Source organism: Tachypleus tridentatus, chromosome 6 (assembly GCF_004210375.1).
Source record: "Tachypleus tridentatus isolate NWPU-2018 chromosome 6, ASM421037v1, whole genome shotgun sequence".
In the NCBI taxonomy this organism is placed as follows: Eukaryota; Metazoa; Arthropoda; class Merostomata; order Xiphosura; family Limulidae; genus Tachypleus; species Tachypleus tridentatus.
Window position 1 is genome coordinate 35564132 of NC_134830.1, and position 16636 is coordinate 35580767.

General features: G+C 33.3%; 1 protein-coding gene across 1 annotated transcript in view; it reads left to right on the forward strand.

Annotated features, from left to right (window-relative positions):
• Positions 1 to 16636, forward strand: part of LOC143252237 (uncharacterized) — a 73897-nt gene that overhangs the window by 7920 nt on the left and 49341 nt on the right. The window contains exon 2 of the mRNA XM_076504072.1: positions 14419 to 15082. Within this exon, the coding sequence (XP_076360187.1) occupies positions 14468 to 15082 (615 nt within the window). The 5' untranslated portion in view covers positions 14419 to 14467. The remainder of the gene's footprint in view (positions 1 to 14418; positions 15083 to 16636) is intronic.

The following is a 16636-nucleotide window of genomic DNA, read 5'->3' on the forward strand; positions in this document are numbered from 1 at the left end:
TCCTCACGTTAAACAGATTGTGTTATTTGTGGTGCTGATATAGCTAAGAGTATAAAGTGTTTGTATTAGTAAAAAAGTTTAAGGTTTTTGAGTTTCCATAAAATTCTGTATTTTACGATATAAAGCTAAATAGTTGAGAAAGTAAGAGGACTAATGAAAATTAATAATTAGGTACCCATCAAACATTCTGATTGGTTGTTCATGTTTTTCACCTTCGGCAGAGCGTAACTGCGCACCTTTTCAGTCTTCTCTCGATATAAGGTAAGGTAAATCGTAAACGTTTAGTGCTTTCAACTCATAATTAAAAGGTTTCAGGCTCCAGGCTCGCCTCCGGCATATTGTTATGTCCCGGCGCAAAACACTTTACTCCATTTGTTCCAAACTACTCAACTGTTTAATGTGCATCAGAAGGGTAGATGGAAGTTTAACCATCTCATCGAGTGTGGACGTGTTACAACTCTCATCCAGGAAACTGGAGTTAAGCAGTGGTATTACGTTATTGATTTTCAAGGAGTGAAAACGGCTTACTTTCTTTATAATCACAATGTTAAAATGGTATAATTTACGTTTATTGCTTTTTTATATATGAAAACAACAATATTTTTAAATACAGGAATTTTTTAACTTCATCATTTAATGTGAATGTCTGAGCTCTTACAGATTATATCTGTACTTAAGTCCTGTGTTAAGAAAACAAACTACTTACTCATAATGAAAGACAATGTTAAACCGCACCTTTTTCACGTGCTCTAACTTATCAATCTTTCCGAATTGATTCGAAAACAAGATATAGAATAAACCTAAAACAGTGCTGGTAAAGTTTCAGTGGAAACTGATGGCTTCTTTATCATGATTGGCCAAAGACTTCTGTTTGAATTCTATCAGTAATCGTATATCCAACAACATAGAAAACTAGAACGCCTCGTGAATGTTCAAAATACTTCAGTCTTCGCTTAAGATGTTTGAAAGAGACTATATTAAATTGTCATTTCGGGGTATTTGTACAAATAGCTTAGCGATAAGTATTTCTAATAAATATCATGTTCCTTATTTAGATATAACTTTATACACAGGATAATTTAAAAGAAACCCTCGAGAGTCGTAAGTTTTATTTAGAAAAATTTTAAATAGTACTAAATGTTTGAAATCCATAATATACAGAATAACTAAATACATGAATAACTAAATAATTAAATCGTTTTTTTTTTCCCATTTCTTCTTTCCTTTTCTCCCTTTCAACAATACGAGATTGATAATTTCAGTAGAACGTGTTCATAGGATATTCCTTATAGTGACTACAGTGAGGGATTAGCTTTTGTGTGCTGTTTGATATAAAACATGTACATCTCGTGTAAAACACACGATATGATGATTGATGTAAAACATGTTCAGCTTGTGTAAAACACACGATATGATGATTGATGTAAAACATGTTCAGCTTGTATAAAACACACGATATGATGAATGATGTAAAACATGTTCAGCTTGTGTAAAACACACGATATGATGACTGATGTAAAACATGTTAAGCTTGTGTAAAACACACGATATGATGATTGATGTAAAACATGTACATCTCGTGTAAAACACACGATATGATGATTGATGTAAAACATGTTCAGCTTGTGTAAAACACACGATATGATGATTGATGTAAAACATGTACATCTCGTGTAAAACAAAATCATTTTTTTATTTATTTTTCATAAACTGCTTTTGGTCTTAAAAATGTTTCCAAATATTTGTTTGACCAATGACTATTCGGCCAAATTTACTCCACAGTCTCCAGGTTTTCAATATTTCATTATGAACGACTATCCAGTCACAGTTACACCAAAGTCTTCAGGTTTTCAATATTTTTATCACTGACTATCCAGTGAAATTTATACCAAAGTCTCCAGGTTTTCAATGTTTTTTATCAATTACTATCCAGTCAAATTTACTCTAAAGCACCCAGGTTCTCAATATTGTGTTTTATCAATAACTGTCCAGTCAAAGTTTTTGCAAAGTCTCCAGGTTTTGAATATTTTTTTTATCAATGACTACCCAGTCAAACTTACCCCAAAGTATACAGGTTTTCAATATTTTTAATCAATGACTGTCCAGTCAAATTTATACGAAAGTCTCCAGGTTTTCAGTATTTTTTTATCAATGACTATCCAGTCAAATTTATACCAAATTCTCCAGGTTATTTTTATCAATGAATTTCCCGTCAATGTTACTCCAAAATCTCGAGGTTTTCAATTTTTTTATCAATGACTAACCAGTCAAATTTATACGAAAGTATCCAGGTTTTCAGTATTTTTTATCAATGACTGTCCAGTTAAATTTATATTCTTTTTTACCCGTCATTATTCGGTCATATTTACTTCAAAAAGAGCTTTCCAATACTTTCTTGGCCCAGCATGGCCAGGTGGTTAAGGCGCTCAACTCGTAATCGGAGGGTCACGGGTTTGAATTTCCGTCGCACCAAACATGCTCACTCTTTCAGCCGTGGAGGCGTTATAATGTTACGGTCAATCCCACTATTCGTTGGTAAAAGAGTAGCCCAAGAGTTGGCAGTGGGTGGCGATGAATATCCGTCTTCCTTATAGTATTACACTGCTAAATTAATGACAGCTAGCGCACATAGCCCTCAAGTAGCTTTGCGCGAAATTGAAAAACAAACAAACAAACAAAACAAACAATATTTTCTTACAAATGATTATCAAATCAAATATACATCAAATCGTTTTAGTGATTCAACGAATACATGGTATAACAAATCAAGGGATGTATGAGGCATGTGATGTGCGTCTTCTAAAATTGATTTTTCTATAGATAAACCCACAGAAATGGAAAACAGCAACAACAATTGTATACTGGTATCTAGAAACACTGTGAGAAGGTCCTAGAGAAAGATATCACGTCTAAAATAAACCTGTTCAATTAATTCAGAAACAAACTATATATATAATCAGCTTGTAGCAGTGCCGGGAAATTTCAATTCAAAAGAAATCTTCAAGAGACGCGTCAGTTCAAAAGAGACCGAAAGACCGATGTCAGTCGGAAATACTCTGGATATGGAGTATCAGGTTCAACTGATCTTGGAGAAAAACATTTTTCTGCAAAACGTGATTAGTATTCTGCGTTGACTGAAAACGATTCTGGAAGAACCGTCATCTGGACGGCTTTCAAAATAAGCGTAAACTTGCAACGATCTAAAAACGTTTGCCGAAACGAGGCAACTTTGAAGAGGATTTGTCAGTTTGAAACGGTTCCGAAATGAACAGTAATGTCAGTGTGAAAAACAAGAGAGGATAGATTAGTTTGAATCGAAACCGAAAGCAAACATGTGCTCGAAGTGTTTAGGGTAAAGATATTATTTCGTAATAACGAATCAACTTGGAATAAATTTTAGGACAGGTATATATCAGTTTGAAACAAGCTTTAAAATTAAACAACCCTTAAAAAAAATGTTGAAAATTAATGTGAAGAACATCATTTGAAAGGCTCCGGCATGGCCAGGTGGTTAAGGCGCTCAACTCGTAATCCGAGGGTCGCGGGTTCGAATCCCCGTCACACCAAACATGTTCGCCCTTCGGCCGTGGATGCGTTATAAATATATGATCAATCTCACTATTCGATGGTAAAAGAGTAGCCCAAGAGTGGGTGGTGACGACTAGCTGCTTTTACTCTAGTCTTATACTGCTAAATTAGGGATGGCTAACGCAGATAGCCCTGGTGTAGCTTTGCGCGAAATTCAAAACAAACAAGCAAACAATCATTTGAGAGATGGATTTGAAAGAGAACATCGTTTGAAAAATTACTTGAATAGTATGGTCAGTACGGACTTGAGAACCAAAAAAAAAAGTTTTAACGCATTTGCCTAAAAATAAGTAGCAGAGAAACATTAGTGTTAACGTATCATAGTAATATGTACTTCGAATTTTCTCAACACGCTAAATAAGGATTCAGTTGTCGCTGAATTCTGATTTTAAATGACTGCAATTTTAGTTATGCTAGGTTCAAACTGGTATGATATAACTACTTGTTTAACTGAACAATATATTATTCCAATTAGAAACTGTTTATTTAACCAACATGCTTCTAAGTCTATAACGATAAAATTCGATCCCTGCAGGGGAAACAGTGTAAATTGCTTTGCGGTAGCGAAAATAAACAACCAGATAGCCTAAATAAACAACCAGATAGCCTAAACAAACAACCATATAGTCTAAATAAACAACCAGATAGTATAAATAAACAACCAGAAGCCTAAATAAACAACCAGACTGCCGAAATAAACAACCAAATAGTCTAAATAAACAACCAGATAGCCTAAACAAACAACCATATAGTCTAAATAAACAACCAGATAGCCGAAATAAATAACCAGATAGTCTAAATAAACAACCAGATTGCCGAAATAAACAACCAAATAGTCTAAATAAACAACCAGATAGCCTAAACAAACAACCAGATAGCCTAAATAAACAACCAGATAGCCTAAATAAACAACCAGATAGTCTAAATAATATTTTAAAGAATAAAAATATGTTAGCACTAATTTCTCATAGTCTAAAACAAACTTATGTTAGCTTTCGTTTTGATAGAATATTTTATTACATTAAGGAAGTCAAATTTTAGCCTAAAATTACTGAGAAGAAGGCGCAAAACAAACATTTCATGAAAGCTGCACAACTTTCTCATTTGTAGTTATTTTTTATTTTTAGATATATGAAGGATTTACAATGGTCAAATATCAAATGAAGCTTTATTACCGTAATATGAATAACTTGTGTGACTGAGAACTCTCAAATTTGAAAATAATTTATCAATATATTCTAGTCAGTCTATCATTAATCAGTAACACCCTAACTTCATTGAATAATTAATCTTCACCTCATTTTAATGGTAGTTTAAAATATTGTTTTATTTTTATAAAGGACGCTCAGTAAATCACCAAGGATTTAGATCCCATTACACTGAATTTTGTTCTAATGGAACTCTTTACTTCTGATGAAAAATTAATCTCTTGGGACAATCTGCTAATTACATATTACATCTAACTAATCCTATTTAAGTATTATGAACGTTATTTATAGCTTTTTAATGCATCAATAATTAACAAAATATCAAGATGAACGAAAGTGACGGTTATATTTATCCCAAGTGTCCTTTATCGGCAGCATCTTGTTTGGAAAGTATCAATCACCTCACTACATTTCTGACCTAACGGATGAAGAATTAATAAGAATTTGTTGTACGGTATGTATGTGGAGGTAAGGCACGAGGAACACAAGAGAATGGTAAATTGACACAAGTCCATCGATCCAACCTTTGGATATAAATTTATATAAGGTTTTCATCGATTATTTCAATGCTGGAGCATGCGTACACAGTCACAGTGAAGATGTACAATACAAAGTAAACTGTCCTCCTGTATTTACCGAGCTGTACGGAACACAGATAAACGCACGTACATATAATCGCAGTCATAAAATTGTGCAAGCGTTTAAAATTTAATTTGTTAACGACTCGAAGCAACAGAATAATGAAAATATTTAGAGTAATATAATAAGCAAATGAGTGTGAAAAGCTTACAATTTTAAAGTGTAGCGCTTAAAATAATAACATTATAAGATTGTGCACCATAAAATAATCAATATATCTTTGGTCTTAAACGTATCAATAAACTCATGTAAAAGACTAATATGTATTCAACATGATTGGAGTTATATGAGAAACGAATAGGATTAGCCCAATTTTCAAATTCATTGAAATACACCTTTTGAGATATTTACAATGAAATATACCTTTTCGTGTTAGAAAAGTACAAATGCCTTAACTGGAACCTAACATGTCTTTTCCAAATCTTAAAACTGTGTCCCCTGTTCTATTATCTAAAGAAGTCAAAATCCTTTAATCGATTAATCCGAGAACGATCTCGTTAACTTCAATAATATCACATTTTACTCTTCTTTTCTCAAAACATAAATAACAACCTTTATCTCCCATCAAAATATAACTAACAACCCTTCTATCCCACCAAAACATAAATAACAACCCTTCTATCCCACCAAAACATAAATAACAACCATTATCTCCCATCAAAATATAATTAACAACCCTTCTATCCCACCAAAACATAAATAACAACCCTTCTATTACACCAAAACATAAATAACAACCATTATATCCCATCAAAACATAAATAACAACCCTTCTATCCCACCAAAACATAAATATCAACCCTTTTATCCCATCAAAACGTAAATAACAACCCTTCTATCCCACCAAAACATAAATAACAATTCTTATATCCCATCAAAATATAACTAACAACCCTTCTATTCCACCTAAACATAAATAAGAACCCTTCTATCCCATCAAAACATAAATAACAACCCTTCTATCCCATCAAAACAAAATAACAACCCACCAAAACATGAATAACAACCCTTATATCGCATCAAAACATAAATAACAACCCTTCTATTTCATAAAAACACAAATAACAACCCTTTTATCCCACCAAAACATAAAAAACAACCTTTATAACAACTCTTCAAAATATAAATAACAACCCTTATATCCCATCAAAACATAAATAACAACCCTTCTATCTCACAAAAACATAAATAACAACCCTTCTATTCCATCAAAACATAAATAAAACCCATTATATCCCACCAAAAAATAAATATCAACCCTTCTATCCCACCAAAACATAAATAACAACAGTTATATTCCATCAAAACATAAATAACATCCCTTTTATCCCACCAAAACATAAATAATACCCTTGTATTCCACCAAAACATCAATAACAACCAATATATTCCATCAAAACACAAATAACAAACCTTCTATCCCACCAAAACATAAATAACAACCCTTATATCGCATCAAGATATAAATAACAACCCTTCTATTTCATAAAAACACAAATAACAACCCTTTTATCCCACCAAAACATAAAAAAACAACCTTTATAACAACTCTTCAAAATATAAATAACAATCCTTATATCCTATCAAAACATAAATAACAACCCTTCTATCTCACAAAAACATAAATAACAACCCTTCTATCCCATCAAAACATAAATAAAACCCATTATATCCCACCAAAAAATAAATAACAACCCTTCTATCCCACCAAAACATAAATAACAACAGTTATATTCCATCAAAACATAAATAACATCCCTTTTATCCCACCAAAACATAAATAATACCCTTATATTCCACCAAAACATCAATAACAACCAATATATCCCATCAAAACACAAATAACAAACTTTCTATCCCACCAAAACATAAATAACAACCCTTATATCGCATCAAGACATAAATAACAACCCTTATATCCCATCAAAACATAAATAACAACCATTATATCCCATAAAAACATAAATAACAACCCTTCTATCACACCAAAACACAAATAACAAACCTTCTATCCCACCAAAACATAAATAACAACCCTTATATCGCATCAAGACATAAATAACAACCCTTCTATTTCATCAAAACACAAATAACAACCCTTTTATCCCACCAAAACATAAAAAACAACCTTTATAACAACTCTTCAAAATATAAATAACAATCCTTATATCCTATCAAAACATAAATAACAACCCTTCTATCTCACAAAACATAAATAACAACCCTTCTATCCCATCAAAACATAAATAAAACCCATTATATCCCACCAAAAAATAAATAACAACCCTTCTATCCCACCAAAACATAAATAACAACAGTTATATTCCATCAAAACATAAATAACATCCCTTTTATCCCACCAAAACATAAATAATACCCTTATATTCCACCAAAACATCAATAACAACCAATATATCCCATCAAAACACAAATAACAAACTTTCTATCCCACCAAAACATAAATAACAACCCTTATATCGCATCAAGACATAAATAACAACCCTTATATCCCATCAAAACATAAATAACAACCATTATATCCCATAAAAACATAAATAACAACCCTTCTATCACACCAAAACATAAATAACAACCCTTCTATCACACCAAAACATAAATAACAACCATTATATCTCACCAAAACATAAATAACAACCCTTCTATCCCATCAAATCATAAATAACAACCATTCTATCCAACCAAAACATAAATAACAACCATTATATCCCATCAAAACATAAATAACAACTCTTCTATCCCACCAAAACATAAAAAACAACCTTTATAACAACTCTTCAAAATATAAATAACAACCCTTATATCCCATCAAAACATAAATAACAACCCTTCTATCTCACAAAAACATAAATAACAACCCTTCTATCCCACCAAAACATAAATAACAACAGTTATATTCCATCAAAACATAAATAACATCCCTTTTATCCCACCAAAACATAAATAATACCCTTGTATTCCACCAAAACATCAATAACAACCAATATATCCCATCAAAACACAAATAACAAACCTTCTATCCCACCAAAACATAAATAACAACCCTTATATCGCATCAAGACATAAATAATAACCCTTCTATTTCATCAAAACATAAATAACAACCCTTCTATCCCACCAAAACACAAATAACAAACCTTCTATCCCACCAAAACATAAATAACAACCCTTATATCGCATCAAGACATAAATAACAACCATTATATCCCATCAAAACATAAATAACAACCCTTCTATCCCACCAAAACATAAATAACAACACTTTTATCCCACCAAAACATAAATAACAACCCTTATATCCCACCAAAACATAAATAACAATTCTTATATCCCACCAAAACATAAATAACAACCCTTCTATCCCATCAAATCATAAATAACAACCATTCTATCCCACCAAAACATAAATAACAACCATTATATCCCACCAAAACATAAATAAGAACCCTTCTATCCCACCAAAACATAAATAACAACCCTTTTATCCCACCAAAACATAAATAACATCCCTTTTATCCCACCAAAAGTCGCTCAGTAACACCACGACATTTTCAATACAATTAGAGGTTCATAAGAGTTTGATGTCATCAGAAAACTTGATTAATTTAATTATTATACCCATAGTGATATTATTAATGTAAATAAGAAAAACAAAGGTCCAAAAATTGCGTCTGAGGAACTCCACCAGTAACAAGAGTCCTGTTTCGCTGGACTTCCTTTAATAACAACCTTGTGCTTCTCACCCAAGCACCTGCGGTCCAGTTCTAGTCTTATAATTCCCATCGCTGTGATTTTCGTAGTTAACATTTTGTATGGCGCTTCATCGAAAAGTTTTTGTAAATCTAAGTACGCTAGCCCTCATACCATCTATAGTCCTGGTGACAAGTCACATCCTCGAAAAATTGTCTTCTGATGAACTCGTTTTGCAATTTTATTAGTATTTTATATTTCACAAAATGATTTTGTGGATATTTATGTATCAGACCAGAATTTCCAGAGGAACTCCATCCTATCCCTTTCAAAAATAGGGGTAACATTAGAAGTTTTCCAAACCTGAGGCGCCTGCCCACTGTCTATTGGTCTACCAGATACAAAATATAGGGGTTTGCAAGCCTTATCTTTGAACCTTTGAAAATCGCAGAGAAATACTTGTTAGTGACTTGAATCTTATCCAGTTTTAATTTACCAGTCGTCCTACTTACTACCAAAGAATTCATTTTACACAAATCTTAGGAAATCTAATCCGTTGACATCTAGGTGTGTTCGATCTTATAAGGTCATCTTCAGCGATATATCTAATTGTTTATTTATTTTAAGGTAAAATCATATCGGGCTATCTGCCGTGTCCACCTCGGGAAACATACCCCACGTTTTAGCGTTATAAGTCCGCAGATATATCGCTGTCCAATCGGAAGACGATAAATTAAAAAAAACAACAACAAAAACTATCCATTTTTTAAATAATTGTCTAAGTTATTATAACATTTTTGCAAACTCTTAGGAAAAAATGTCTGTGAAATATTAAAAAACGTTTTGTAAAATATTTTTAGTTATGAAAACAAGATAACTTTACAAATTTCGACCTATTATAAAACAAGATAACTTTACAAATTTCGACCTATTATTTATCTGATTGCGAAATTAAAGAATTTTTGGTTTACAATCTTAACGTTTAATTTATGAGTTGCTTAGAACAATATTAATGATCTCAGTTAATAGTCACGTCTGTATGTGTGTGTTCCTAATAAGATGTGATATTTATACACTTGATATACATCTCCATAAAACGTCTAATCAAGACTTTAGTCTGATTATTCTGAACTAAATTACTTTTAGCACCTGTACTTGATAAAAACTAAAAATAAACAAAAAACATGGCGTTGCTAATGTAGCAACTGAGCGACAAAGCTCGGCAATCGGGTAAAGACTGTACACGCGAAAACAGCACGTCGTGTTACTTACACATTAGTAACAAAATTTAGTAGTGATATAACACTTAATTAAACACAAGAAAGAAACTTGTGACATTTACACGTGAGAAATAGGCTTAATAATCTTGTAACATTTGTCTGCACGTCAGAATATAGTCTCGATGGTAACGTTGTGTTTATACTTATGTTTCATTACTATATCTAATCAATGCGTTATCTATATGAAGAAGACAATATAAACAAAGAAGTAAAAGCATACTCATTTTCCTTAATAACTCGTTTTCTTGTATGTTGTTAAGGCTACAGATACAAAATAACATCGTTTATCGAAACCCAGTTTTTAGCGTTATAAGCCATGAGACTTACCACTGTGCCTCTGGAGGGCTACATATTAGATATTTGAACATATTACCTATGTGAAACTTCTTCACATTATTCTTTTCAGAATTAATGAGAACATGAATATATATGTCTGTTTGTGCTGCCATCTTGTGAATGATAGTGATATTGCACTTTGAACAGGTGTTGAGTAATCAATTTCATTCGTCAAGATACGTACTACAGAATTGTTTTTCAAATCTCAATAATTAGTTTCCAGAAAATTGTTTAAAAAAATTATAATATATAAACCAACGCATCCTTGAATATTACATTTTGTACCAAGTTAAACAATACAAAAGTGAAAATGAAAATCACCGATTAAACGTCATTGCCAGGTAAAGATGTTCATAACATGAAATTTCACATTTGTTTATTAGATGGACTAATAGTTATCCTATTATTTAAATTATGAAGGTTGTAATTCGAACAACGTTAGAGTGAACGTAAAGAAGAATGTATGACAATATCTAAGCCACACTATATCTGTAATATTCAGTGTCAAATATGCCTTTCTCACAATACCAGAACTCTTCAGACAAGCTGCAAAACGAGAAGTACAGTAGTGGTTGAGACACTATTTAAATTATTAAAATGTATGAAATTTACGAACTGTTATCAAAAATGGTACTTTGAGATAATACTGACTATAGTATGTGATACCATTTAATTGTTTTCAAGTTATCAAGAGGTAAAAACAGCAACATTTACTTATTTTTATTAGAAAACAATTACAGAAAATACAAACAATTACACTAAAGACAAATCAATATATGTTCAAACTAGTAAAACGTTGTCAAGGCATCGGAGAAATTTTGCATAGTAATTGTGAACATGTAAGCGCTTCTTTTATTCCATATTTTTTGTAATTTTAAATTAAAGGTTACGTGGAATTATTAGGTTCTAATTGCTTACTTCCTATTTCTGAATATTTTTTTATCATTTCATTATCTCGTTTATAATTGTTTTGACATGTTAAACTTTAGTAAATTCAACTATTATTTAATTAATTATAATAATAAATAACTTTCATAGTCATCAGCAAATATAACATAAGTATGTTTTTGAAATAACGAAAAACATGTAAATCAATGGTACAAATATTTTTTTAGATTTTTTTATGTTAACATTTGCAAGCGACACGAAAGTTTTTAAAACAGCTTTTTTTTATTTGTTAAGCAGAGAATCGTTATATGGTTATATATTTATTTGTTAGATGGCAGCACTAATGTAAACCTAAGCCTTTCATTCTGTTTGATGCTAAATGTCTAAATTCACGACTTAGAAGAAATAATAATTTTTTATCCTTGCTTTATATTTTCGCGCAAAGCTACAAAAGAGTTACACATCCGTAATTGTGAGCTAATGACACTCATGGTCAACCTTTTGACTACACTTAGAACTAATACGGTAATAAGTGTTTTGGTATATTACCAAGCAAGGACTTGGTGTGGTTTGAATTTCGCGCAAAGCTACTCGAGGGCTATCTGCGTTAGCCGTCCTTAATTTAACAGTGTAAATATAGAGAGAAAGCAGCTAGTCATCACCACCCACCGCCAACTCTTAGGCTACTTTTTGACTAACGAATAGTAGGATTGACCATTACACCATAACGCCTCCACAGCTGAAAGGGCGAGCATGTTTAGCGCGACCGGGATGCGAACCCGCAACCCTCAGATTACGAGTCGCACGCCTCAACACGCTTGGCCATGCCGGGTCCTATTTATTTAGGAACATCATATTTTGATTGTTCGATGGTTCGATTCCCAATCGTACCAAATATGTTCGATTTTTCAGCTGTGGGGGCGTTATAATGTGTCGGTCAATTCCTATATTCATTGGTAAAAGAATAGCCCTAGAGTTGGCGGTGAGTGGTGATGACTAGCTGCCTTTCCTCTAGTCTTACACTGCTAAATTAGGGACGGCTAGTGCAGATAGCCGTCGAGTAACTTTGCGCGAAATTTTTAAAAAATCATTTACTCTAGAGACACGCAAAATTAAATGCTACCTTTATAAAATAATGAAAAACGAGATATTGTGTCAACTGTTGATTATTAATTGTGTTACATTACATCACAATAAGACCAATATTTATTTTTACAAATCTTTCTCTACTGGCTCTGTGTTTTAGGTTTCCAGTCTGCAGACCTTGACCGATGCGTGGTACTACTGCCTTTCGCTCAGTACCAGAGCTTATGAAATCAACTGGGATTGCAATACACAAAGTCTCTCTGGGAACATTTTCTATGTCAGTAATTTACAGTCTATGTCAGTTGTTTTTTAACAGGTGGCGTTAGCGCATAAGGTTTGTGGTTGAGATGTCGTCATTATCTCTCTTATTGGAAACCAATAATAAATGGCCAGTGAAAAAACGTTTGTCTTCCTTACTATACTCTCATTTATTTAACAAATTATTCTGGTTGATAGGCCAGTCATATCTAAACTTTGGTGAATTGTGTTTCTAAAACAGTTTAAGTTTTATTTCTGAAATAACCAAATACTAGCGAGTTGTTTATCTTGCAACTTGTTTGTTTGTTTTGAATTTCGCGCAAAGCTATTCGAGGGCTATCTGCGCTAGCCGTCCCTAATTTAGCAGTGTAAGACTAGAGGAAAGGCAGCTAGCTAGTCATCACCATCTTCAGCCAACTCTTGGGTTACTCTTTTACCAACGAATAATGGGATTGACTGAAACATTATAACGCTCCCAAAGCTGAAAGGGCAAACATGTTTGGTGTGACGGGGATTCTAACCCGCGACCCGCAAAGCCGAGTGCCTTAACTACCCGGCCATGCCTGGCCTAAACATGAGAAAACTGAATATCATAATGACAGTTATAGTAAAGTATTTGTTTTTTCTATGTGTGTGTTTGATTTTTTATATTCTAATGCTGATTCATTCCGTTTTCAATAGAACTGAAATATGAAAAGATGAATTTGATCTAAATAGGGCTCTTATAATGTAATGGCTAATTCCACTATTCGTTCGTAAAAGAGTCGGTGATGGGTGGTGATGACTAATTGCACCACCTCTAGTTTTACACTACTAAAGTAGAGCCGGATAGCGCGGATAACCATTGTACAGTTTTGCGCGAAATTAAAAACAAACAAACAAATTTCTCATATTATCCTTGGAACATATGGTGTTCTAATGATAATAGTAGCTATTCAAGAAGCGAGAACCTTTTTATTACAGTAAACAAACAACTTTAAAAAATGGTATCTTTTCAAACGCCGCATCATCTTGTAAGAAAGTCTAAGAATTTTACTGTGGTGACATTGTGTTTTTTATATCCTGGCGCTTCCCAAAACTTACAAAAATATCATTATTATAATATTTCCTATACACCACACGTGTGTTTTCGCTGTCTGTTGTTTCGACCTTTCTGGATTAGTCCACAAATTAACGATAAGAAATTTTCCCAATTTAGTATGTAAAACTATTACTGTGAGCTCATTATAATAATTCACAAAATCTATTTTTTTTAATCCAGGAAGTAAATGTAGGAAACTTCACCTATTTTGTAACTGGTCCACTTTCTATCAATACTTTTGTATTATATACATGTGTGCTAAAAGTTACTATACACATCCGACTTGTGCTCTAAAATGTCTTGTTCTGATTGTTTACGAATTATTATTTCTTTGTTTATTGTACAGGATGTTTTTAAAGTCGAAGGATCTGGATGATTTATAGAACGATTTCAAAATGGATCATTTTCAGTGTGAACCTGATGACAAACACTTTCCATATGACGCCATTCAAAGGGACAATTATGGCTTAATGCGACGAATACCGGAAAAACTGACGCAAAAAGATGGAGGAACCACAGTAATTGAAAGTGGAGAGAATGCTTGGGAAGAAAATAGTTCTTCTTGGGCTTCGAGCAGCACAGGTGAAACTCCTTCGTACGAAAGTACCAGCCAAACTTTCGAATTTGAGCAGAAATGTAATATTCGTACCGATTACAATATGACGGAACCAATCACTAACGAGTACAGCCAGACAGCAAGCGAAGGACCGGCTTCTAGCGATCAGCAAAAAGATGAAGAAATGATAAGACGCGGAAGTCTGACCTCAGATCAGCTCGCAGAATTTGACAGTCAGGAGTCTGGATCCGAAACTACCAACGACTGGGTCTGTGGTGTTCGAACAAAGGTTCGAAAGGGATCAGGAGATAACTGCAAGTTACCAGGGGGCGCTGCAATGGCTGCTTCTATATCAAAAGGAACTGAAAAGATTTCTCGACTATTGAGAAGAACGCACAGCGCAGGATGTTCCAAAGACGTTCCAGCTCACGCACTGTTTCTTAGGGAAAAGTTAGTAAGTATTTTTTGTTTCGAACATCTCTTTTCCAGGATAATTGGAGTATTTTAAAACATGAAGATTTTATTTACATATAAACTATCAATTTATATAACACTATCTTTTAATTTATTACTCTGTGGAGCTCACAAATAAACTCATTCACCAAACACTATGGTGCTGCAGCGTGGACTAAAAAAATTGATGTTAGTTTTTGCCCAACCCAAAAACACTCTAAAAGTTAATATCTACTAACTTAAATCTCAGACTCCCAGAATTCTGAACCTGTATGACGTCATGTCAGCAAAATGTGGGTATTAGAGATATCTAACCGTTTTCTTCACAAAGGGAAATGCATTGCAGACGTGTGTCTTTCCGTTAGTGAAGTATAGAACATATATATATTCTGATTTCCAAGAGGTATTTACCAAACACGAAACAATGCACACGATGTTCTTAATTGCCAAAGAAATAGTGATAGATGTACTTATGCCACACAATGTACTAAACGTTTAGGATATTGAAGATTATTGCAGTTCTGTACTTATCATAATATTTGATTAATTATATTAATTACTTTCGTCACCAATGCTGTATCACTTTTGATTGGTAAAGATACCAATTTCAAAGGAATTTTACATCTGTTATTACTATTACCCTTGAGTAGGGAACGTAATTTCCAGAGCATTTTTACATCTTCAACCATCATTCTTTGATAATACTGTCATTGTCAGAGGATCTGTACACCACGTATCATTACCCTTTTGTAGTTCTACCAACGTCAAAGGACTCATATGCCACCTATAGTTATTTTTTAGCTATGGTACCAGTTTCACAGGATTTGTGCACAACGTATCCGTTAGTAACGCTACCAATGTCAGAGGCCTGGCATGGCCAGGTGGGCTAAGGCGCTTGACTCGTAATCTGAGGGTCGCGGGTTCGAATTCCCGTCGCACCGAACATGCTCGCCCTTTCAGCCATGGTTGCGTTATAATGTGATGGTCAATCCCATTATTCGTTGGTAAAATAATAGCCCAAGAGTTAGCGGTGGGTGGTGATGACTAGCTGCCTTTCCTCTAGTCTTACACTGCTAAATTAGGGAAGGCTAGTGCAGACAGCCCTTGAGTAGGTTTGCGCGAAATTAAAAAACAAACAAACAAACAGTCGTTTGTTTTAAATTAAGTACAAAGCTACAAAATGGATTATTTCTGTGTTCTGCCCACCACGGGCTGACGATGATGAGAGATTTATTCTGATCAGACAGTCTCATGATGACGAAAACTTGTAACAAAGATAAACCTCTTACAATTACAAGACTTGCTCCGCCTTATTATTGAAAGGAAACAATTTTAATTACGCTACTTTTTGTCAGGACCTACAATGTAATGTTTAGGGCTACGTATTTGGATTTTTTTGAGAATTTTCTAAGAAAATTATAAATTAAAACCTCGAAAAAATGAGCGATGTTATCCGGAAAATAATCGTATTAACACTTGTCAGCGTTGTAATAATCCTCAGCTGCAGTAATTCTTGTCAGCGTTGTAATAATCCTCAGCTGCAGTAATTCTTGTC